Raw genomic sequence first — 24,951 nt, 5'->3', positions numbered from 1 at the left:
TGAGCTAATGGGTTTGGTTAAGGAACCAAGCTGTTTTCCTGTTTTTTTTTCTGGAATTTAATCTGAGTCAATACAATGCTTTGTAGCATTCATGTAAAGAGAAACTTCCTACTCCTCACTCTGCGACCTTAGCAAGCTGCACACCTCCTGTAATCTCAGCTGCCCTTTCTCTGGTTGGCAACCTGACACAGGATGCTCTGGTCCACAGAGCTGTCAGCAGATGAGGGGAGAAGAGGGTTTCGCTAACCACTAATGTGCCATCTGCAAACCACAACACCAGTCAGATTTTTGTGAGCCCAAACTCCAACTGTGTGGCTAGAGGCTTTGCTCTCAGAGCACCTGATTTGCCACCGATGACACAGACAGGTCTGGAGCTGAGCAGCTGCCAGGACCAGGTAAGGCAGGGCAGGAGAGCCCAGTCCTGCAGTGACAAGTTGTGTAGCCATCAGGTAGCTGCTGGCTGGGACTGCTGTGTGGCTGTGGGTCGTGTGTACCCCCCAGCGCTGTGATTCAGCCTGGTTTTATTGAACTGAGATTTGGAAAGGTCTGTTGCTTACAAGTTAGAGCTAGGAGAAATCAAACTGAGGGAAATACTGACTGCCACAAACCAGAACTTACTGATGTTACCTGATTCTGCCTGACTTGCACCCAAATGCAACCTGAGGGTGGCAATTCAGCCAGCAGGTCCCTGTCCACCCCCTCCCCTACGGTGCCCTTCTGCACTGTCCCCCTCTGTGGAGCGTGGCACTAAGCAGATTAGTCAGCTTCTTCCATCAGCGAACACTCAGTGCCTAAGATACTTATAAGACATCTGTTTTTTAGCCTCATTTCTAAACAAATGAGGCTTATGTGATTATAGTGTCTGTCTCTTGTCCTCTCGTTGGCCAATTTCAATCTTTACCTAGAGATTTTGGTCTCAAAGGCGTTAACTTCCAGAAACTTTTCATGAACTGGTGACCAAGTGAACAGAAATTATCCTGCTAATACCTCTGGAGAAAGGGCCACAGCCCAAGCTGTTGCTCATCTCTGAGAGCCGATGAGATAGGCACCGTGCTGGGAGGGAAACCTCTGTTTCATGCCTGTGTTTTGTGGAGGTTCAGGAAACTAAACATCAAGGCAAACCATCACGGACCAGTGTGTGCTGACTGTGGTTTGGCGCTTTCTCTGCTCCAGCTGCAGCCAGCTGTGCTGGGTGAGGGTGAGCATCCTCAGCGCACTGGCCATGTCCCGCCTCCTGCCTGCCCCCACATGCCAACTGCTCTCTCAGTGATCCCAGGATTGCTTTTCTGATCCGTGGATTAACCAGGCGGTATGTGCAAAGATACGAGAGCTGGGTGGAGCCAGGCTTAGTCTGGAAATACATTGGCATGGCTATATAGCTCTGCTTGTGAACTCGGGGACTCAAACCAGAGCTCAGTGTGCCGTGCAGGCCTGGGCTGCCCGTGGGCTGGTCCTGACCTCCAGCATAGTCTTGAAAATTGCTCTTGCAAAATTATCTTGACAACTGAGGTCTGAATTCTCTTGAGACTGATGTCCCATAAGTGCTATGTGTTAGAAGATGCCAAGATACCAAACATATACCAGTTAATATTTCGCTGAGATATTGTGAACAATACTGATGACTGAAATCCTCTATACACCCACATTTGTAGAATTCTCTCTCTTTAACTCCTCTGTGAATTACACTTAAATCCTCATTAGGGCTGAATGTGTCTCCTTGTTGCTGCAGCTTAACATTTTTGCCTTGTAATGCAGAACCTAAGGATGTATAATGGATTGTGTAAAACCTGTGTATAGTAGTTCAGGGATTATGCAGGAAAAGCAAAGGTTTCATGTTCTGGTCCTTATTAATGAACTAAACTAGATTGTGTTCTTTTTTATACATAAGCGAAAGATAAAAGACTTATGAGATTTATGAACAAGGTCATTAGTGTACCAAATTTCTCTCATTAGATCTGTTATATTACTTTCCAACTTACACAACTCTCATTAGAAAAATTTATGAACTGGAATGATTACAAGTATACCGTATTTTAAAGCACCCTACTTTTAATTGCAAAACAAAAAATAATTACACTTCTGTGCTATAATGAATTTGTACTTTTCTGCATGTATTTTTTGTTAGAAATTTAATAGAGGACCTTTCCAAAGCCAGGGAGTGGGGAGAGAGGAGAGGAAATTGTACAACTTAGTATAATTTGCCATTTTGCTGCAAATCCTGAAGCATTGCTGAAATTTAGTAACCTTGTTAAAACCAAGTTAATATTGCAAGCTAATATAGCTGTTTCTTTTCCTTGCTAGACTTTCACATCCTTACATCTGATCTGAAGTGACGGTGAGAGGAAACATAAGGTGTCTCTCATTCTGTTTGGACTCCTTGTTTACAGAAGAGTGATGGAGATGCTATTAAGCACAAAAGGGATCACCATATGCCTGTTTTTCTTTGTATTGAGTTTGGCAGCAGCTATTGAAATACCATTATCAGGTGAGTTGTAGCTATTTACTGAATGCTTGTTTTGATTTGGTATCCCTTTTTTCTTCCTCTTTTTTTTTTTTTTAAACCTTTCCCTGAAGAAAAGAATATTAAATCCTACTTTTCAGTTTTTCCATTTTGAATTTAATTCTGCCAAAACAAGGCCTTTGGGAAATTCAGATGTGATAAAAATGTAAGCTACTTTGTTTGGACCCGTTTAAATGTAGCAGTAAACTTGTCTAATGACATATATCTGATGTTTGCAATCCAACACACTGCTTAGCTCTGAGGGTTTGGTTTTGTCCTTCACATAAATTCCTCATTTTGGCTCCAAATCTCCCTTAAGCTGTTTTGATGTACATATACCCTTACTTACTGGTCTAGCAACCTGCTGTTCAAGTCTGACAAAGGAGCAGGTGTACATCTCAGGGCATACATTAGTCCCCAGAGAAGTATTTCCTACTCCTCGCATACTGCCCTGGGGAGCACCTCCTTTATCCCTCTCTGGCTATGATGCATTCAAACTGCCTGTTTGACACGGTTGGTGGGGTTTCAGGACACGGGTAAAATATGGGATGAGGTTCATAAGGGACAATCCAATGAAAGCCAGTGAAGCCCACTGTCTGGAGTACAGCCCAGACCTCCCAAGCTTTGCATTTTTCAAGTGCAAATGGACAAGGAGGATTACAGGCTGCAGGGTTTTTTTGGCGGGGGGGAGGAAAAAACCACAACAAAACTCAACAGTATTGGGTTTTGAATGAATTATGGTGTGGATAAATAAAAAAATAAATAAGCTTATGGAAAGAGAAATGTAAGCTCTTTTTGGGGCTTTGTGTCCTGTAGCCACAGAATAGGACCTGGGCCAGTTTCAGGGCATCATGTGGACCTGCCATGAGCTGTTAGCACTCCGGAGTCTACCAATAGACCTGGCTGCATAGGAGAAGGCAATCAAGCAGGTTTGAGGATATTTTTATGAAGCTATCCAAACCCTTTTAAAAGAAATCAGAAGTAGAAGTTTTTTTGAGGAAGGTACGGCAGTGGTTCCTTGTGTTAAATAAAGAGAAAGTGGAGCTGTGACTGTAAAGTGCAGGACAAACTGTCCACTGCTTTTAAGTACCTACACGGGGGAACCATCTAACCCTTAATTTGCTCTAATGAAGCATTTTATATTTTAATAAAAAGGAATTACGTCTGAGCAGTGAAGGTGGTGGGCTTGGAATTGTTCGGCTTCGAGACCACATGGTATGGCAAGACACCACGTTTTGCTCCAGCTTTCAGCTTTCTGGACTTAAAAGAGAAACCAAACAGCATGTTAATTTTCTTGTTGGCTGTTTATAACAATGTGATGATCCTATTATCCCCAGCTCCACTGTGGGGAACTGTCTCCCTTGTGCGGCTCTGTCACACAGACTTTTGCCACGCTAATTCCCTTAGAAAAAAAAAAGTGAAACATCATGGCTTGACTGTGTGACTGATAACGGCTCTTCCCGTACTGTACCCTGGAGGGGGTATTAAGACACCTTTGCAGTCCATGAGTTTCCTGGCAATTTTATCCAGGATGGAGATCGCAGTTTGTGACTTCATGTGTGTGCATCTGTCTGGATTCACCACTGAATAAATTTACCGATCCACACCCTCATGCTTTGGCTTTAGCTTTAGCGTGGCCTCAGCTCTGCTTTGCCCTGGATGGGTTGGGCATACATGGAAGTGTGTGCTGGTGATGTCCCTGCGTGGCTGGCCCAACATAGTCAGTGCTGTCAAGCCTTCCTCTAGCTGCTGAGGCTGTGATAGTGTTCAGTTTTGGGAGGAGGGAATGTTGTTGATGTCAGGTGATGGTCATTTTTTTTTTTTGGAAGGCAAGCCTCACTCTTCACAGGAGTAAGGCAGTCCTGACATTGTCCTATTCGAAGAACAGACCTGAGCAGAGCTCAGCTTTGCTTGAATGGCTTTTTAACCTGGTACCTTTTTGTGTTCAGTTGCGCAGCTTCCAACAATCACGGAGCAGTCTCACACCCAGGTTGCCTACCCTTTTGATGAGGACTTCACAATTAAATGTGAAGCTAGAGGAAACCCACAGCCCACGTGAGTACTGCTTTTACCTGGAAAAGCAAGCAGAAATGGAGTTTGCTTTTTGCGTTTGCCAAACACTGTCCTGTTTTTGAGGAGGGGAGGAATAGCTGATGTACAGTAACCTGCTCGTCATCATAAGGCGAGGTTAAGGTTCGGGTTTCTATTTAGGCCATTCAGCTTTTGTTGCTCAATCACTTCCACTCACTTTATAAACAGGTATCAACATGCATTTTTCTTGCTGGGAGATGTCCCATTTCTCTAGCACGTGGTAAGTTCACCCACTGATTAAAAAGAGCTCGTCTGAGCTGTGCTGCCAAAGACAGGAGGTGTGTGATGGTACTCGAAGGGTCCCAGCTGTTCTGCCTTTTCCACAGCAACCCTAAAAAATACCAAGCGCATTAAACTGTGTATTCAGACATCACATTTGCATTTTATCAGATAACTTACTTGTAGCTGACATCATCATGGCTGTGGTGATGTTACAAATATACACATAAGGAGTTACTCAAAGAAATATCCAAAGATAAGCTTTATGTATTTTATACCATTGTAAAAAGGAAAAAGATTTTTAATAAAAATGTGATTAACAAAAACGTAATAATAAAATAGTAAAAGCTCCTCCTGAGACTTTCATCACTGGATGGTGTATGGGCTAAATAATAGCTGGTTTGCATGTCGTTTTTACTCTTTAATCCTTCCTTTCTTTTTTCTCTACAACATAATTTAAACTTGCTTAAAAAGGAAGTTGTTATTCTTATATCAAGATGGTTTGAGCAGTTTTAATTGAGCTCTGAATGGAGATCTGTAGTGTGATAACAAATTTCCTGTGATTGACTGTTTGTCAAAGGATCAACGAAATGTTTTCTGACATATTTAAATGTATGTGATAGTGTTGGTTAGGCGATACAATCCTATTCTATTCTGTCATCCAACTCTCTCTTCTTATACCAAGTTTTTCCTTTTACTTTAATAGTGCATTATTTGACCCATATTTACCACTGCTTTTGTACCACAGTGTTCTCTGTTCTGTGACCTGTCCTTTTTGACACTTGTATTATATCCCAGCTTCAACTGGACTAAAGATGGAAAACCATTCGATTTATTATCTGATCCGAGGATAGTTGCATTTAACAACTCTGGAACATTTGTGATTCAAAACCGTGGAATCATCACCAATTTTCAAGGGAAATATCGTTGCTATGCATCCAATGTGCTGGGAACTGCCATGTCAGAAGAAATTGAACTAATTGTTCCAAGTAAGGCCTTTTACTTTGCTTTTGTTTTCGTTTTTGGGGTGAAAACTTAATTTGTTTCCTCAAATTAAATGGAAAAGAAGTAGTTACTAAGGTGGTATATGGTAAAAAGTGCACTGTTTGGTATTCAGTGAATATTGGAAGGAAACAATCTGTGTGGTCCATGGAATTATTCCATTTCATTCATGGTTTTGAGGACAGAACCCAAATATGAATGCAGGATTTCAGACAATACCACTGGACTATCAAGTCCTTAACAGGTTTCCAAATGCTGATACTGGCACTCCTTTGTAACTTTAATTAATACAAATGCAGCTGGGTAAATAATGTATATCTTTTCCCAGATATACTAATTTGGAAAACACTTATTGTTTATTTTTCTTTCTGAGTATTATCTGTCCCACTTTGCCTCTGGAGGGTGGGTTAGTGGGTAAATTATTATAAACTTTTTAATAGCCATCTCAGGAGAGCTGAATGTTCAATGACAGAAAATTATTATTTGTTTTGACTTGACTATTTAAGTTCCTTTATAAAGCGTTTTCTTTGCCTTTGCTATAAAACCCATAAGAATTCTTTTCTGATTTGTATTTGCTTAGAGCCACTATTAGCTCTTGTGATGCTTCCTCTTCTAATAATTTTCTCTTTCTGTAAAGAAGAAAGCATAAATATTGATGAGAGTTGTGGTCTAGTAAATTCTCTACCTAATCTGAGCAGAAACCATTTGTTTGTGAGCTGATGCCTGCACATCATGAAAATACAGAAATTAAAATATTTGGAGAGATAAAACAAATACCAGAAAAAATTACAGAGTAGCTATTTTAACTGCAGTACAGTTATTGAAAGATATTAGCTGTTCATGAGAAACCGAAATAATGGCAAAGCTCATGGAATAGTTTTAGAAATGTATTAAAAATTTTTAAATGTAGTGGGCAATAAAGGAATAGGAAGTCATTGTCAGAGAAAACACAATTGGTTTGAGTCAAATCACTTTGGGGAAGTGTTGTAAAAGACACTGTGAGTTGAAGCTGGAGTGACTTCTCTAATAGTGGAGAAATTTATTTGATAAACAATTAGGAATTACGTGGTGCTTTCACTTTCCAAATATTTGTTAGAAAGCTAATGCTGTTAAGAGTCATAAGACACTAATGTTTCAGCTTGGCAGCTGTGACTGAGTGCCCAAAAACTGGGACAACAACAAGAAGAAACTAAACAATGCAGGGGATGTTTTTTTCAGACTAGAAATTGTATTTGCAAGTTCTTACAATATTTTGTTATTAGGGGATCTGAAAGGACTTGGCACATGTGGAACTGCAGGGGATATCTCCATAGTCTCCTCAACCCTTGCAGTGCCAAGAGATGGCCACCTAGTTACAAAACCCTACTTGTAGGTCAGTGCAGATCAAACAGCCTATGAGAAACATGCATAATGATTTCTGTCATGTTTTTATCATAAGAAGTAATCCTGAGAAGTATTTTAGGCATAGCTAGGCTATTAGAATCGTGGTGCTGTGGTCATGTAGGAAAGACATGTCACAGGGGCTGGGAGACTTCCTGGAAAAGGGCTGCTAAGGATGCTATGTAAATGTGTTGTTATGAAAGACAGGATTTATTTTCCTTCCAGACAGTTTTAGGGATTTTATTCCTTGCTAAATTTATTTCACACTGGGCTATCTTGCAGAGTAGCTTGGTGTTTGGTGAGGAATTACCAAGATTACATGTATTGCTAAGTGGTTTAGTCTCTACCACTGTGCCATTGCCTTAAGGGAATAGCATTCCTAAGTAGAGGAGAACTGCACAAAGCTTTAGGACAGTAAGCTGAAGTTTACTGATGTAAGTTGGCTGCACGCGTAGAACAGTGCAGCGATGTACCTGATGTCAACTGGAGTCTCAGGCAGGGACAGGAGAGCGATGCAGTTACTCAGAGCTTTAGCCAGGACATAATTATGCACTTTGGAGTCTGGCAAGGTCAGTGGGGTTGATACAACTTCTCTTAAACAAGGTGTCTCAAACTCGTTAATTTCAGAGGAATTCAAGACCTCAGTGTTGTGTTTCAGTGAAGGTATTCACCTTCAGGAGCAGAATATTCTCATACTCCATTGCTACTGAACCAAAAAAAAATATTTAAAGATGGAAAACAAGAACAAGTTTATGTCTGTATCTGAGATTATTGAATCTTTGCTCAAGGCAGATAATTTTTGTTTTAATTAAAAATGGTCTATACTAGCTTGAGCAGATATTAAATATAATGGAGTTAGTTAGCAACAAATTAGTTGAGAAGTTACAGACATGGTTCTTATCAAATGAGAAATTAATTTTAGTGCTAATACATGCAAAATCCTAAATCCAGAAGATAAATAAATGGTACAGATAATATATTAGAGTGATTTACCCAACTCCCACATCTTTTAGGGCACATTTACTTTTATTTGTACTTTTTTGTCATAAATTCTTCCACTTAATGGTATAATGTAGATGCTGAGAATTAAATCAGGATTCAGCGAGTAATAGAAGACACCTTTGATTTTTCTAAAGTGCTGAATAGTCTACAACTGGGCTCAAGTGAAAGAGCTGCTGGTGCACAGATCCGCTGTAAATTAGGCAATCACTGACAAAGAAGAGTTTGGGATAAATTACCTCTATTCACCCTCAAGTTTTGAAGCAGAGACTGGTACATGTGAGATCACTACATGCATTCATGATAATGATGCAGAGGTGGCAGTGCTTTGCCAGCTGTATTCAACTAAAATGTAAGCTACTTGGCAAGTCACTATGCCAGTGAAGTGAAGAAAAACCCAGCAAGTCAGACTAGGCCAGGTTTTTCCATAAATTACATTTACACTGCAGAAGGAGAACACTGGGTCTGTAAGGAAAGTAAGGTTGCTCTTGAGAAGGAGAACAAAAGACTGTTTACTCACAGTATTCATTCCAGGAAAGCAATGAAATGTCAGCAGAAATGATCATTAAATGTCACCTACATAATGAAAATACCACACCTCCCCTATATATGATGACATTAAGGAGAATAGGGGAGAATAGGGTCTGAGGATCTCTATATGTTTGCATCATTTACAAAGTCCAGATTGTTACAAGATACATGCAGCATGAAAATGAATTTAAGTGGTGAGAACACAGACCTCAGCTACACTCCTCCTGTATTTAGGGAATCTCTTGCTTGAATTACTGAGTAGGCACAGTGCCAGAGGGAGGAGAAAAAGTACGGTTTAAACTTCTTTAATTAACTGTAGTGTAGAAGACTTTTCATGGTAGACTGCATTAAGATTTATGATCAGTATTTCTACAGCTGTTGCTCTAAAAGATCGAAGATCTGAGGGTGGAAACAGCCTAAACATAAAATTTCCCAGTGGCATGCTGTGCTATGCAGATGTGAATTTTGTAGTCGTTAACAGACACTGAGTGGATACTAAAATAGGAGTTCTTTGTGAAAGTGTTCAGTATAGCCTTTTTGGAAGTGAAAACAAAAGAGTAACTCACTGAGACTTTGCAGGTGGTGGGAATAAAACTTAAACTTCTTTCCACCTAAACCAGTGTCCTATACCTTTGACAACTTTTCTGGCCGTCTGAATAATTTGTATTATTCTGATTGTTGCCAGTGACCATCGTTTTGGAAAGGGCGATAGAGAGACATTTACACAGAAAAAGACTGTCACTGATTCCATCATAGAAGCTTCTTTAAGAGCGAGTGGACTGTCAGCCATGGTCTTTCTGACAGCCAGGCTTTCCTAACTTTTTCAACTTAATACAGCAAGTAAAAAAAAAATCCATAAATAAGCAGGATGGTATCTCATAAACAGTTCAAAGGCTGCAATGAAAATTACAGATTTAACTGCTGCATATGCTGCATGGATTGGAATAACAATTGATGCGCTGAGATGCCCACTGGAAGCTGCCCAAGCTGTATTCGATACAACTCGTGGTTGGTGACTGCAAGTCATATTTCATGATTCTTTGATATGTTGGGCTGTTCACTGCACACTATACAGATCTTTATAACAAACCAGTCAGCTACTAAGTGTCTGAAGAGCTGCGAACTTCCAGGTTATAGAAATTTTTTGACTTTCCACTTTCACTCACTCTTGCATCCTTTAAGGATTTATTTGCATGGAAGAACTTTAGATTATCAATGATGGTCATGCTAAACATCCATCTGAGGACACATCTCCATCAGCATCCACAGAGAAGGTTATAAAACCAGACCTGGTGTATAGTGATGTTTTGCTAAAATAGTGTCTCAAAATATTTACTAATTGCTGAGTTACCATAATGAGTTGACCCCCATTTTACACCATCTACTGGTAGAAACCAGACATAGGGGTCTCAAGGACTTCTACAGTTAACTGAATAAATCCTTTTCCTTCAGTTTGATTTCTCAACACTTTATCCAGAAACATGTAAAATATCAGATTAAATGGACTCCGTTCTCATATAAACTGATACAAATTCCCATACTCAATAAAATTATAGTTGTGTCATACAACTTCTGACACAGTGTGTAGTCATCAGGAGGACAAATTAAACTGTAGGACAAACTGTGCTCACAGCTACCTGAGTAAATCTGAAGCAATCTTGCTGGGGACTGCCGTACCCCAACCCTGGTTGCTGTATTTCTGAATCTACACTGCTACACTCAGATTTAGATTTCATATTGTATAGTACTGGGCTCTTTTCTGTTTGCTTTTATTTGAGATACTGCATATCCTGAACAGATAAGAAGAAGCAGGGAGTGACCCAGCCTCCTTTCTGAAGTTTGTCTCAGCCAAACTAATTTGCCAGTGGTATTTTAGCCTAATCTCAAGGAAAGTTCCATCATTAAACTTTGAGTCACCCCAGGGATTAAACAGAGCCTAGTTCCTTACACAGATGACTCTGGACACTGATAATCTTTCATTTCCATGGTTTACACACTGTCAGAGCACTGTAATACTGGGTTTTGAGTGCTGTACAGAATTTACAGTACAAGCCTTGTCAGGAAATAGTATTTGGGCAGCGAAGACTTTCCCAAGACTGTTTTGAGAGCTTTATATGTCACGGTGGGCTCTTAGAAGATGTCTCCTTAACAGAAGTCAGGTGTGTAGTTTTTCATCTTCCCTATAGCTGTTTCATACATGCCACTTGATTGCTTGTGTCATGAGAGCCATCCTGCTGGCACTTCAGCAAGCCTTTCTCAGAGTCATTAAATAATGTTCTTCTCCCCTGTGTTATGGATATGTGAGAGGTAGCACTTGGAGCTATTCTGGATTCTCTGTCCCCTCTCATTATATGTCTGTGTGGGGAATTGCATGAAAGATTGACATGACAGTTTTAATGGTATCGCTGCAAGGAGATCAATTGGTTGTAAATTCTACAGTGTCCATGTGCTGCATTGATAACTCCATACAGTATTAAACATTTTCATGACACAATTAATCTTGTGTGATACATTCGAGCTTAATTCAGCTGTGATAGTTTCTGTGATCAGCCACAAATCAGTAGTGATTGATTCTGGAATATCCACTAATTAATACAGAGGAGCAATACCAAAAAAAAAAAAAAAGATTGCCTACATATGCATATTCAAGACAAATGTGCAAGAGCCAAGGTGTAATGTGATATTAGCTTCTTAGTTTTAATAAATCTCCTCATGCAGAATTCAGAAGCAGTTATTTTTCTAGTCTTTGAGACCAAAGGGACCCCAGCTAGAAAATATGCTTGTCAGAAGATTCAACACAGGAATTTGTCATGGAAGTTGAGTTTCTTCTCTTGCAAAACTTCAAGGGTTCAGAACACTCAAAGTTATGCATTGAGAGGAAAATCAAAGTTTTCTGTGTTTTTCCACAATGAACAAGGTGAAACAAAACCACATGGAAGAAGTCTGAAGCCTGTATTTCAAGTACCTGTTAGCAATGGAGGACACTGGGGTTTAAGTTGCTGCTTCCCCAGCTGGCCATGCATTGGAGATGAATACCTGCACTGCCAGCTAGTGACACCATGAGCATGATTTTTCGCTGTCTCCTGGTGGGACTTACTGTATTTTTTTGTATAATTCTGTAATTAGTGGGTACAGGAAATGACTGAGAAGACTAGTGGTTATGGCACCCAACTGGGATATTGGAGACTCAGATTTAGTTGTGTCAAATGAGGCAGAAAATGGATTTGAACAAGAGCTTCCAATGTCCTAGATGAGTAATCTCGCTGTTAGTCCATTTGCTGGTCTCTGTGGTTTAGTCATAAATCCATACCCTTCACCTGATCCAGCTTTCTTACAGTTTTGTTGAGAGTGATGTGCTTTTGGCAATAATTAAGCTTTAGATCAACAAATGGGCTTTTTCCTGCTGGAAATTATTCTACCTCCGCAGCAGTCAGCAGATATATTTTCCAGGGATTGAAGACTATAGGTTATTGAACGTATAGGATTGGAATATATAGTTCCCTTTGTTACCTGAAATCTCACCTACAGAATGGGTAATGCTCATTAGCTCCTTCTTGCCTCTCCCAGAATTCATAATGTATTAATAATCCTCCTGGAGATAAAATCTATGCACAATCTGCATTCAGGCAATCAGCATTCTAGTGATTGCTTCTTTTTATATTTACTAATCCTACAATGTCTAAAGTCGTCTCAGAGTCCTGGCTGTGCATTTCTCACCCTCCCCTTTCAGTTTCACACTGCAGCTATCCCACGGAGCTGCTGGACCACTGGTGTTTCAAACTGTTTATTTGCTATCAGAGGTCCCTGTTATGACTTGAACACTGGGATGGTAATATTTGCTGTGCCAGTTTATTCTGCATGATGCGTTCATTCCTTTGCTATTTAATTGCTGTTAATTTTGCTGTTTAACGCAGTTGCCTGAACTGAAACTTTCGCTAGTTTGAACTTGCCTGAAATGAAAGCAGAAGATAGAGTCCGCCCTAAAATTGTCTTAGCTAAAATTGTTTAAGGAGTGGTTACATTTTGCAGACTAATTTCTTTGCAATAATCTCTGAGCAGCAGCCTCCCAGTGCTTGGTTTGATGTGGGCTTCAGCTCAGGTCTGCTTCCCCTCTTCTTGGATAGACTCCAGTTGCATTTTGGGCTGCCAAGACTGGCCAGGTACTCAGGTTGGCCAGTCATGGTTAAGACTTTGAACAGCCTGCTGGCATCAATGCTGATGCTCTGGGTGGTTGAACAAGTCCTTGATCCGTTAATTATTTAACTTATATTTAAGCCCAAATAGTGCAGCCCTTTTGCATCCCTGGGTATTCTTTTGTGCAAATCCTGTCTCTGCATCCCAAAGGACAAGATTGCTGAGAAAGTGCAGGTCTGCACAGCAGAGTTTTCACACCTGAGGGGAGGAGGAGGCAACATAGTCTTTAAACCAGACTTCTGCTTCATCTGATTCTGGAGATGGATAAGCATTAGGACATCTCCAAGCACAAAGCGGAATAGCTGCCTGGTGTCTGTCCTCACCTGCATTGACTTGCAGTGGATTTTTAGCCAAGACTTCCCAGAACATTCTGTATTTAGACTGGTTTCTGATCTTCCTGAACCAGCCTGGGACCCATCAGCGTACTGTCCTTTACGCCCATCTTAGCCACAGGCTGCAGTTCTGCGTGGCAGTGAGTTGTCCCTTCTAGACAATACAAACAAAGGAGCTATAGAAAGCATTTAAAAACGATTGTATTAAAATGGAGCATAAGAAAAGCTCATGGACATCACAGACAAGTGTTAAACATCTCCATTCAGTCGTCTGGCTTTCAGTACTATAGTCTGTGCACTTTATGAATGAAGAGTGCTAGCAGAGGTTTCTTACTTCTAATTAAATGCATTGTTACTCTGGATCATTTTGGAAATAATAGTAGTAACTAAAGGCAGAGAATTGAAAGAATGATGTTAAGGGAAATGTTTTATTGTGAACTATATTGAGGGGGAAGCAAAGGGCAAATTTTCAAAAGGTGGCAATTAAAGAGAAACTTCTCTGCTTTTCCACAGGCGTACCAAAATTTCCTAAAGAAAAAATTGAACCACTTGATGTGGAGCATGGTGATTCTGTGATTTTGCACTGTAACCCCCCAAAAGGCATTCCACCTTTGCATATCTATTGGATGAATATTGGTAAGTAAACAATTTTTACACAATTCATATGAGGAGACTAAAAATATTTGTCTTCCAGAGCAGATTCATTACAGATTCATAATTGATGGGAATGGTAATTGTGCAAGTGCTTAGCGAAGAGATCTGGATATTGAAAAAACAAAATTGAAAAATGGAGAATGGAGATATGTTTTTATATAACACAAAGTTAAGTTGTATAGTTCATTGACACAACATGTTATTAAATATGAGATATCAGAAATTTTACATATCAGTAAATGGGTCTACCAGTAATAAGGACTACTGCATTTACAGTAGAAAGCATAAAATGGTTCAATATATTATTTCTGTCATTACTATTTTCCTCTTTCCATAAACTAACAGTTGATTTATGATACTAAGAAAATAAAAATCTCTCAGGTATGCATAATGAGTTCTTTGTGGGTTTCTGTCACATTGTTCTTCAGCATTTGTGTTCTGCAGGAATATCTTGCTTTTCGGAAGAAGAATAACTCAGATTGCCTCCGTGACATGAAGGGTTTGTTTCTGACCAAGTACTTGCAGAGACAGGGTGCCAGATTGAACCTCTGATCTTATAAGGCAGAGCCGCTACTCCTGGCATACGTATTTAGCGCAGACCTGCATTTGGCTGGATGAACAACGAGACATTACAGAAACCTTAGTTCATACTAATGCTCCCCTGCTCTAATCTGTAGTTACAGAAGAGCAAAGTGCCTGGGAGACTGGCCATGGGGGACGGGTGTAAAGGGTGGCCTCCATATCATCATTACAAGCCTTTGTATCAGGGAGAGGTGCTGGAAATTTCCTTTCACCTTAGCAGGAAATTTGTACTGACTGTTTTTTTTATTATCCATTTGTCATTAACAATTATTTTTTTTATATAAATAAATAACATTATATAGAAATATTGATTATCAATTATATGTTGAATATTGGTCAATAACCCATTGGTTATGCTGGGTCATCGCCTCTTTTGCATCAAAGTTGTATTCTGTATCTGGAAGCAAGCGTATGACAGACGAACATTAGTAGTCATATTGGTGAAACAGCTCAGTATCATTACCATATCATAATTATTTTTTCTTGCCAGATTTGCAGCACATTCCACAAGATGAAAGGGTCTCCATGAGCCTTAAGGGAGATCTCTACTTTGCAAATGTGGAAGAAAATGACAGTCGAAGCGATTATTGTTGCTTTGCCGCATTTCCAAGACTGAGGACCATTGTACAAAAAATGCCAATGACGCTGAAAGTTTCCCGTTGTAAGTCTTTGGATGAGTAGTTTCTTGTTTTCTGTTGTTTTTTCCTTTTTTGCCTCCCCAGGCATCAGCAAATGCAGATGTGTGCCCTGTGTCTCTGATGTGATTCTCTCTGAAGAAAATGTATTTTACTGTGCTTATTCCTGCATTATTAACCTTACTCTAAGGGCTAAATACAACCGATAAAAGCTTTTTGCATCTGTTGGGCCCCAAAAGTGCCCCGTTCTTCCTCCTGTTCTCTCCTGGTGAAAGCTAATGATGTGTTAGTGAAATCTGCTTCTCTTGCAATACAGCGTGTCACCAATGGACTTCACTGGGTCTCAAGGAGTTTATGTGGCCACCTCCTCTGTGGGTACAGGCCTGGATTGGTCCGGTTACAGCAACGAGGTTGGGAAGGACAGTGCTTTCCAGGCCTTTGCAGGCTGCCTTGAGCATCAATAGTGTCACACAAGGCATTTTCAATTTCCTTTGTGACATGTTGTGAAGGGAGCATCAGATTTTATTTCTTTCTTTATTTAAACATCTCTGTATTCCTGTAGGTGCCAAGGGTCTTATACAAAAGATGGTTTCAGGTTCTGAGGCATCTGAGTCTGACTGGGGAGAGCTGGGTTTGCTTGTCCCATTGCCCTGTGCGTGCGTATTTCCAGTATACACCTACCCAGTGTGGTATCAAACCACTAATTGAAGCTGCGTAAAGCCACTGTAGACAAGGGGTGTACAGATATCAATGTTAGGAGGAAAAGAATACAAATATCCAAAAGAAAAGCAGCCTTCTAGGGCATGCTCTCAACTGCTTTAAATCAACAAAACCCGACAGCAGCCAGTGGAACTAAGGCAGCTTATACCAGCTGGAGATCCATCCCACTTTCCTTGAATCTCTTTTGGCTGTAATAGTTTCTGGTATCACTTGTACCACTCGCTGAGGCTGCCTGTGCCCTTAATATCAGTCTTCTGCTTCACTAATACTTCTGACCTTTAGGGCTTATGGAGGCCAGAAAGTCAAGGAGATTTTTCTTCATGAATGAAAGCCTAGTATTTAATATATGATTTTGAGAGTTTTCTTGTTGGGATAAAAAGATAAAGGATTAATAGTGGCTTTGTATATCTTAATACTTGCTTAAACCATATCTTGGGATAATAGTTGTGAGAAAAATATCAAAATGAAATGTTGCTCTCCGTAGCTTTTCTAATGGCTCCAGTCCCACACACATGCACACATAAATTACAGAAAAATGAGATGGGGTTTCACTGTGGGGTCTCTGATAGACCTGGCAGCAGCCCAGAGAAACTCGGCAGTGCGTGCACCTTGCCGTTGAAGCCATGAGACTGGGTGCAGGCATATACTAAAAGGGTTTTCTACCTTCAGCTTGGGACTGGCAACTCTGCTCTGTGCCAAGTCTTTCTTGAGGGGCTGTATTGAAAAAAAAACACAGAGAAAAAGTTCAGCAATAAGAAAAAAGAGACTGGATAACTTTCACAAAATTTCTGTATAGTGCATGCGTACGGCTTAGTGATTTTCTTTATTTAACAAGGTAGCTAGTATATGATGATGATGATATGATGATGATTATATCACCTATGAAGTATTTTGCAGACTAACACATATGAAGAATTTTCTTTGTATTTTCAGAAATGGTTGTTCATCCATTCTTTTACTTCATATTTTTCTTTGTTTCTTTCTTTTATGGCAGAAACTGGGGAGGGGGCATGTGGGTTTTTTTGGTTGATTTATTGTTTCTTTTTGGATTCTATATCAACTATGCATGTGTTTGTTTGGTTGTCACTTTTATTTATTTCAGTTAAGCATGCTAATGACTCAGGCTCACCTAATGCTGCAGTTACTAAGGGTGAGTTGAATGCATCTGTTATTTAGCCTTTAAACTGAGAATCTACAGGCTGAAATGAAATGTGAGTTGCTGCTCTGGAAAAAGAATAAAAATCACAAAAGCCTCTTTATTGCGATGGGGTGGGTTTAAGTGGTCCATGGAGTACAGTTTGCTCATCTTTTCGTTTTTGACAGAAATCTGAAGGTTTTTTAACAAAGAGGTAGTTTTCTTGCTTGAGAAAAGAATACTCACATTTCATAATTTGATGTAAGTAAGGAGGTCGATGTCCTGAGTTTCTCATGTTATCAGTACAGAGCAGGATGTTCCAAATCTTCCTCTGGCAATTAAGAAGAAGCTGGCATTAGGTGTGCATGGTTTGAAACCATGAATTCATGTCTGAAGGAACACCCGGGGACTGCATTACTCCGGGGTGAGCTTAAGGTTTGGATTTACAGAGCTTTAGATGCTCTGTGCTAATTGTCCCCATCTACAGCTGTACCTCGGGGTCGAGGGAGGTAGTTAATTTTGACCACACATTACCCTGTCCGGTACACTCACCACAGGTAAGCTCTGCAATGAAGCACTTCTCATCCTGGGGATTTGCATCCTCCCACATTTTGGGCTCCGCTTTTTCTGAAGCAATATCCTGCAAATATTATGCTGAGATTTATGCTGCAGGCAATGCAGATAGCTCAGAAGGCAGCTAGCAGCTAGTCCTGCAATCTCTATCCAGTTAATTTTCTTTAAAATATGTAAAAATGATTAATCAATTTTTGCATGTAGCTCCTGACTCTGATTTATGTCTTTAAATTGCTTCTGAGACCCTCTGTTTTTTGAGACGCCCAGTTTGAAAATCGTGCACAACCTTGTTTTGCTGGACGAGCACTGAAGTTTTGTGAAAAGAGGGTTCTCCTCAAGTGTTTTGGGATGGATAACTCAAAGCACTGGTCAGTCTTCCCTGTGGAGGCTGAGCATTGTGAACAGAACAGGAAGGGCTTTTGTGGAGTGACAGACAAAACCAATTTTTCTCCTTGGAGAGATGTCTAAACTCCTGTTGCTGCTTGGGAAGGGGGAGAGCCTGCCTTTGGCAGAAGGAGGTGGAGGGCAGATGGAAAATGTGTGAGCATGTCTAGAGGCACCAAAGTGTTTTGCTGCAGCTCTGAGCACTTATGACACAGATTCGTAGAGATACAGAGCAAGGGGAGGAAAAAAAATTAGAAAACGGTTCAAAGGGATACATGTGGTCTTTTACCAAATCATCCGTAACTGACTATTTTTGAAGAACTAGTACCATTTGGGGACTTATTCATTACTGTGCTAATTGTTATTGTAGCAATAACTGGATAGCCATTTAACACTCTGCATATTTCATCATGAAACCATTGTTTGGCAGGCTGGAACAAATGGTCCGTTGAAATCAAATGCAGGTCAATCTTGTTTTATTATTTTAACAGTCTTCCTTACAAATTGTATCTCCATTACTGTAGATTTAATAATTGTAGCAAGAAGGACAATTCTGTGGGATATTCAAGTCATGAAAGATGGGTTTTCATCTGAGATTTAAAAGATGACGGAGTGTCATTGCGGAGGAAAGGTGCATGAGATCAGCAACTGAGACCAGTGTACAGGCTGAGGTGTATGATAGGAAGCACTGGATGCTTCCCAGTGCTTGGGAAGCAGGACGTGAAACCATAGGGAAAGGGGCTTCACCAGTACTGCTGCCTGTTGTTATTACTGTAGCCATCTTCGGAGTGCAAGCAGGAGAAACAGGATAGTCATGGACTGGTCTCAAACCATATAAACAGAAAAGAAAATTTCCAGATCAATGTCTGAAGCTTTCTGACAGAACTAATGTTTGTGGCGTTATTGAAGGATAAGCAAAGGCTCTAACATTTCATGCCTAACTTTCACTTTATTTTATTTCTTATAGCGAATTTTATCAAGGAAAGAAAACCCAGACTGCTGATCCCTCCTGAATCTGCTGGCAGTAGCTCATCTGTCACTGTCATCAAGGGAGGTGTCCTGCTACTCGAGTGTATTGCTGAAGGGCTGTGAGTAATGCACAATACTGCACAAACTTAATCACCGTTTGAGACAGAATTGAGAAGAGAAAAAGTTATATTAAAAATTATCCAACTACAAATGAATATACATGCCTGTCTAAAATTTTAAATTAAGTTAAATTTTAAATTGAACTTCTATGCAGATTTTTTCTAAAATATGCATAATTCTTGTAAAGCAGCACAGAGCTAACATGTAACATTCATGTATTTGTTAGTGCTATGGCTTATAAACAAGTAATCTAAATCATATCATGGTAAGTATTTTTTTTTCTGTTCTGTTAAAAAAACACCAACTATTGAATATTTTTCAGTAGTACTACTTTTGAGATGCTGAGTAACTCAACAACATCAGAATTCAGCTTCTGTGGTTTGGTTTACAACCTGTAATGTTTCTTTTCTAGTTTTGCCAATTCAGTTTTGGTTCAATGCTCAAAAGTTACTCAGCATTTTCTTTTCCTACAAAAATACAGTGAACCAGAATCAGCTGTATTATTTTGATCCTGCTAAAACTAACAGTAATGGGCTAACTTCAAATTTCATTCCAGTCCCATGTTTTCTGTTTGGGCCCATGCCTATGCATGCCTCTGATGCTTTGTGCTGCATGGATATCTCAAGCTTGTTATTGCTATTAGCATTTATGTTAGAGCACTACTCAAGTTCTAGTCGTGGATCTGGCTGTACTAAGTATGGTAGAATATCTCTGTGAGGAGATGTTCACTGTAATAATCCAGGGAAGGGTTAAAGTAGATGGGATGTGATGGGAAATCAGGACAATTTTGTTCCTTGTAAATAACACAGGACAAAACAAGGGAATGGCTAAATGAATGAATAAATAAATAAATAATACGGGGAAGGGAATGGCTAAATAAACATTAAGTGCAGTCCCCACAATGAAGCTGTGAATAGCTCTCTCAGACCTTGTTCCTGCTGCAGTAACTCAGGCAGACTAAAACTCTACTTTGCCCTCAGTCCAGCTTTCCAATTTTTACTGTGTGCTTGTTGATGCAATAGTCGGGCCCAGAAGAGCTGCCACCAGAGAAATAGGTAAAGCAAAAATGTCTCCAACCACTAAACCCACAGTGAAAACACAGTTGCTTCTGGTTTATTTGTGATAGAGCTTTTTATTGAACGGGGACTGAAATCATCATCATCTCATGCTGTATGGTAGAGCTGCAGGTCTGTGAACATAGACTGTGGTTAGCAGATAGATAATTCATATAAAAGGCTGTGCAATTATATTCCCTCTATAAAATTCCTAAATCAGGATATTTATCTGCCTGAACAAACATGTTTAGGGTTTATGTTTTTCCATGTGGGCTTGAAAGGGCATTGCTCATTTGAGCTGGCAAGATTATGCCTGTGCTGTTGGTTGCTGTTTCTGAGAGAAGGTGAATTACTTGTCTCTATTGGATTCACTCCAGGTATCTGCAGTGAGTTTTAGTTCCCTTTTGCAACACTTCCTTGTCTTCTTCACTACCCATCAAGCTAATTCACAAGCACACAAACCTCTGCAAGTCCACAGCTATGAGTTTATAGTGGTTTTAAGGTACTTAAAAGGCAAATCATCTTGGAAATACACAAACATGAATTTTCAGGTGCAAGAATTAATATTATGTACAAAAAAGAGAAGGTCAAAAAAGGGAAATGTTTGTTTGGGGAAAAAAGTGAAAATAAAACCCCAAAATATTCTTGTTTCACCCAAAATTTTCCAAGAAACTTTTTTTAAATAATTTTTCAAAGAAAAAGTTTTTATTTTGAAGTAGTAACTTTCGATAGAAGACAAAGTACATATTTGTTACATCAGCAAACAAGCATTTTTCATGGAAACCCCTCAAAAATGCAACATTTAGATGAAAATAGAGTGATATTTTTACTTGTTAAAATTCCCATTTTCAGCAGAAAAATGATCAGCTTTGCCTATATCTCTGCCAATCCATTCCACCAAATGTCCACAAACTATGGAAGCAGATAGACTGAGCCAGATTTCAACTAACTAAGATCAGGGGCAGCCAACTGCAAAATAAGGAATTAAGTACAGTTCCAATCTGTCATTTTTGAAGACTTATATTCTGAGTAATGACAGTGTCAGGAGGGCATTGCCTTAGTACAACACCAAGGCAGCACAATGCCTGAGCTTGGTGCAAGAGCAGGACAAGGCCACTTGTAGGAAATAATAGGATATTTGCACGCTTGTGCTCACTGCTCGTGGAAATCTATAATTTCTTGGTACCTGGGGCTTTGATTAGCTTGTGCCCAGGCATTTTGCCACCGTAACAGATGGACACAAGAGTAAGCAGATATGACACTGTGTATGTGCGTTGTGTACTGTGTCAGGGTCGTGAAGCCCAGCTGGGAATGTGCAGACAACAGTCTGTCCCGAATTTCTGTGCCACTGTCATTTGCTTTCTAAAAACGTAAGGAGCATTTTCAGCCATTTCCAATGGCTGGCCACCTTTCTAACCAGGCAGGGCACCGAGTGAAGTCACTGTAATGAAGTCTTCACCTCCTCGTCTGTCCTCAAGTGCCCTTTTGGATCAGGACGAAATGAGCTCCGTTGTCTCTCACGCAGTCCATGCCAGTACGTGTACAAGGAATGCAGCCACATGCCATGGCCTGGTGTTGGCTGTGAAGAACCTATTCATAGGGGCCTTTCAAATCAAGAAGCAATGTAGACTGGTTGTAGTCTCTAGTATAACCCTTGTGTGTTAAAAGGGCTCAAAAGTCTGTAACTTCACCTTGCAAACCATATGCATGAAATCCAGCAGCTCTACTAATGTGAAGTTTTACAGCAGCCTAGTATTTGACTCAAAATCTTTTTTTTTTCTCTTTGCTATTAGCCCAACTCCTCACCTAAGCTGGGTCAAGGTCACTGGAAACTTACCCAAGGAGGAACCAGAAACAGAAAATTTTGGGAAGATATTGAAGATAGACCAAGTGACTGCAGCCGATGAAGGAACATACCAGTGCACAGCAAGCAACCCCATGGGCAGAGCAAAGCATGAGTTCCGTGTTCATGTGGAAGGTGCTGAGTACACTTCACTAAGCTTATTGATTTTGAACTGAGAGGTGGTCAAAGGGAAGTGAGTAAGGACCTTGGATAATATCACTCTGTGTAATGCATAAATTCAACCAACTCTATGAATTTGTGCTAGCCAAAAACCCCACCTTACAATTTTGGGAAGGATGTAAAATGTAGCCCCTTTAAAAAAAAAAAAAAAAAAAACCACTTTTTTTGTGAACCATGAAGCCTCTACAAAGTGGTGAACAGGAATACAAATACATGAGCAGATCCAATACTCTAAAGATGTGAGTTAGTCAAGCAGAGATATTGATGAAATGTCTTGTATTAACCTGAGTGTCAGACTGAAAGATATAATTACTCTACTTGCTCTTAAAGAATATGAAAATGGCTATACTGGGCCAGATCAGAAGTACATTTAGCTCTGTTTCCTTTCTTTGGCTTCCACCAAAAGCGAGTATCTAGTGAGGACTGTAAAAACACAGTGACCAAACACAGTGCCACCCTTCTCCTCACCTCCTTCATGTGCCCCCTTGCTCCTGTGTTTGTACAGGGTCGACCTGAGCTAAGAGTGATTTCTGTAGCCCCTGAAAAGTATCATAAAAACTTATGAAGCAGAGCAACAAAAAATATTTCCTACTGATCTTTAACAGTTTAGAAAAATCTAACTATGACTTCTTTTGTCATCCCACTGAGTACCAAGGCCTGCTCCCACCCTAGCCTGCATGCATGGAAGGATGACCAATATTGTATTAGCAGAATTCATAAACAGCTTTAGGTTACAATCGTGTGTATCCTACACTTGTGAATAGGGTGGTGCATCCCTGTGCATCAACACGCACAGCTGAACAGGGTGAGCGCTGGTTGCTTCTGCTGGGCTAGCACAACCAAGAACCTGGGAGGTTTGTGCATCCTTTTGGTTGTCATTTATTTATGTTGTTGCTGGAAGAAGGCAGATGAATGAAGCCAGCCAAGATAGATTCATAAACAGGCGTCTTGCAGAGTGCAGATAGAGGCACACAGTGCCTGCTCTCCCTCTATCCTCCTCCCTCCCTTCTCCTACTCCCCAGACCCTGAATGTATGAGCCCTTCACATGAGGTAGGTGTAGATGCTCTTTTCCAGGAGCAAAGCAGAGCTCCAATGAGACAGCAGAGACAAGCAAGCCCTACGGAAGTTATCACTGCCACTGCAACACTTCCAGCAATGCTGCCCATAAATAGCTACAAAACATGAATCCTGAAGAAAAGCTGAAAAACTCGCTGAAAACATTTTCTCTTTACTGATGAAAAATGCTCCAGCCTCTGCTCTGCAGAGCAAAAAAAAAAAAATCACAGGCAATATTAAACTGTCGGAGTCTGCCAACTGCTTTGTTTTAGGCTGTGCTGCTTCTCACTCCCTGGTCACAAGGAGTCCTGACGGGAGGAAAGGCACTTTGATCTCTCTGCTCTGTATTTACTCGTCAGCTGAGGAAAAGCCTTTTCTCCCAGTATGTGATGAATCATCCCCATTCACTCAACACGACCTTGGGTCTTACAGTCTTCTTTCCCTTCCTGGAAGTGTGGCAGAGGGGGATACCAGGCCATGGCAAGTTTTCAGCTGCAATGGAGGGGAAGTGCTGACTCCTAAAAATCATTCCAGATGGTTTGGAGCATCTCTGCTGTAGCTGAATATTTTAACAATCTGGCTATGATTTTCTCGGCTGTAAAAATTGAATCCTTCAAAGAAATTGCAGGAGCTGCAAAAACTGAAATGCCAGAGAAATAACATTAATTAAGTAGTTCAGAATATTGACCCCTTTCTCCCCTAGACTCTACAGGGAGGAAAGCTTTCTGGAAAATTGTTTTTCCTTCTCATTAACAAACATGCACCTTAAAAAAAGAAAAAAAAAAGACAGAGAGAAATAAATAATCCCACTTTGGCGATTGCAATGTAAAAAATGCTTTTGCAATTGCTATTAAATTCTTTTTCCATATGTGTAACTAATGTTGGCTGCTGTCACTAGCAGGATTTCTTTTTATTAGGAGTCACCTCACATGTGGGGTATCAAGGTAAAATTGAGCCCAAACACTGTTGTCTTCTAGAATTTCTAACCAGAAAATGTCACTACCATTAATCAGAGATGGGAATGTTCATCATTCTTGCAGCAAGTCCTGTGTGCACACTCAAGGGCAGATCCTGAGTTTGTGGAAGTGAGCATTAATTTCAGTTGGTTTCAGAGAGAAGGTGCTGACGCAGGGCATCCTCGCACCTGACAGGCTCTTCTCAAAGGATGCATGCAGAGAGAAGAAAATTAAACATGGGAGAAAAATTATCTCAGTTATTAACTGCCAACCATTCACAATCTGGTGCTGGTGTATTAATCAGGATTTTGCTATAATTTCTGCATTATGTCACATTTTCCATTCTTCTTTCTGGTATTTGAGGATCTCAAACCAATACCCCAGCCTTCTAAATAACAGTCTTAATTAATGATATTTGTATGCAGGCCACTTACTAATCCTACACGAGTCTGAGGGCAAAGATTCAGGCAATTATTACCAAGCGTATGAAAATATTCAGCTAGCAAATTGCTTGACTGTTTGAGCATTTTAATCTCTCTTTGCAAGGAAAGATGTAGACTGGAACATTGTAACGGGCATAAAACCCCCATTGTTATTATTAGAATGAGAGAGAATGATTAAAAAAAAACAGCGAAGCAAGCCCACACAGTCTTGACTTTAAATGTTTATTTGGTTGTTGTATATAATCCCCCAAACCCCACATAAACTGTACGTATAACCTCAAAATCTTGTCACTATCACACTGCCTGATCTCATAGTACCTTGATCTTGACTGAGGCTCCTAGAGTGTGTTCAACAGAAATAATTATTACAACATAATGATTAATTATAGTAATGATA

General features: G+C 40.1%; 1 protein-coding gene across 3 annotated transcripts in view; it reads left to right on the top strand.

Annotated features, from left to right (window-relative positions):
- The first annotated feature begins 2,302 nt into the window (after nucleotides 1–2,302).
- The window catches only part of CHL1 (cell adhesion molecule L1-like), a 53,908-nt gene continuing 31,259 nt past the window's right edge, over nucleotides 2,303–24,951 (top strand). For 2 of the 3 annotated variants that reach the window (XM_010159233.1, XM_010159231.1), the window contains exons 1-8: nucleotides 2,303–2,485; nucleotides 4,450–4,555; nucleotides 5,609–5,799; nucleotides 13,762–13,884; nucleotides 14,975–15,145; nucleotides 16,942–16,989; nucleotides 18,899–19,019; nucleotides 21,869–22,053. In XM_010159233.1, coding sequence (XP_010157535.1) covers nucleotides 2,395–2,485; nucleotides 4,450–4,555; nucleotides 5,609–5,799; nucleotides 13,762–13,884; nucleotides 14,975–15,145; nucleotides 16,942–16,989; nucleotides 18,899–19,019; nucleotides 21,869–22,053 — 1,036 coding nt within the window. In that variant the 5' untranslated portion in view covers nucleotides 2,303–2,394. The remainder of the gene's footprint in view (nucleotides 2,486–4,449; nucleotides 4,556–5,608; nucleotides 5,800–13,761; nucleotides 13,885–14,974; nucleotides 15,146–16,941; nucleotides 16,990–18,898; nucleotides 19,020–21,868; nucleotides 22,054–24,951) is intronic. The other variant, XM_010159232.1, reaches the window with a different exon arrangement.

The sequence above is a fragment of the Eurypyga helias genome, unplaced genomic scaffold (assembly GCF_000690775.1).
Source record: "Eurypyga helias isolate BGI_N326 unplaced genomic scaffold, ASM69077v1 scaffold11169, whole genome shotgun sequence".
In the NCBI taxonomy this organism is placed as follows: Eukaryota; Metazoa; Chordata; class Aves; order Eurypygiformes; family Eurypygidae; genus Eurypyga; species Eurypyga helias.
Note: the sequence above shows the minus strand (reverse complement) of the source record. Positions and strands in the feature narration are given on the sequence as shown.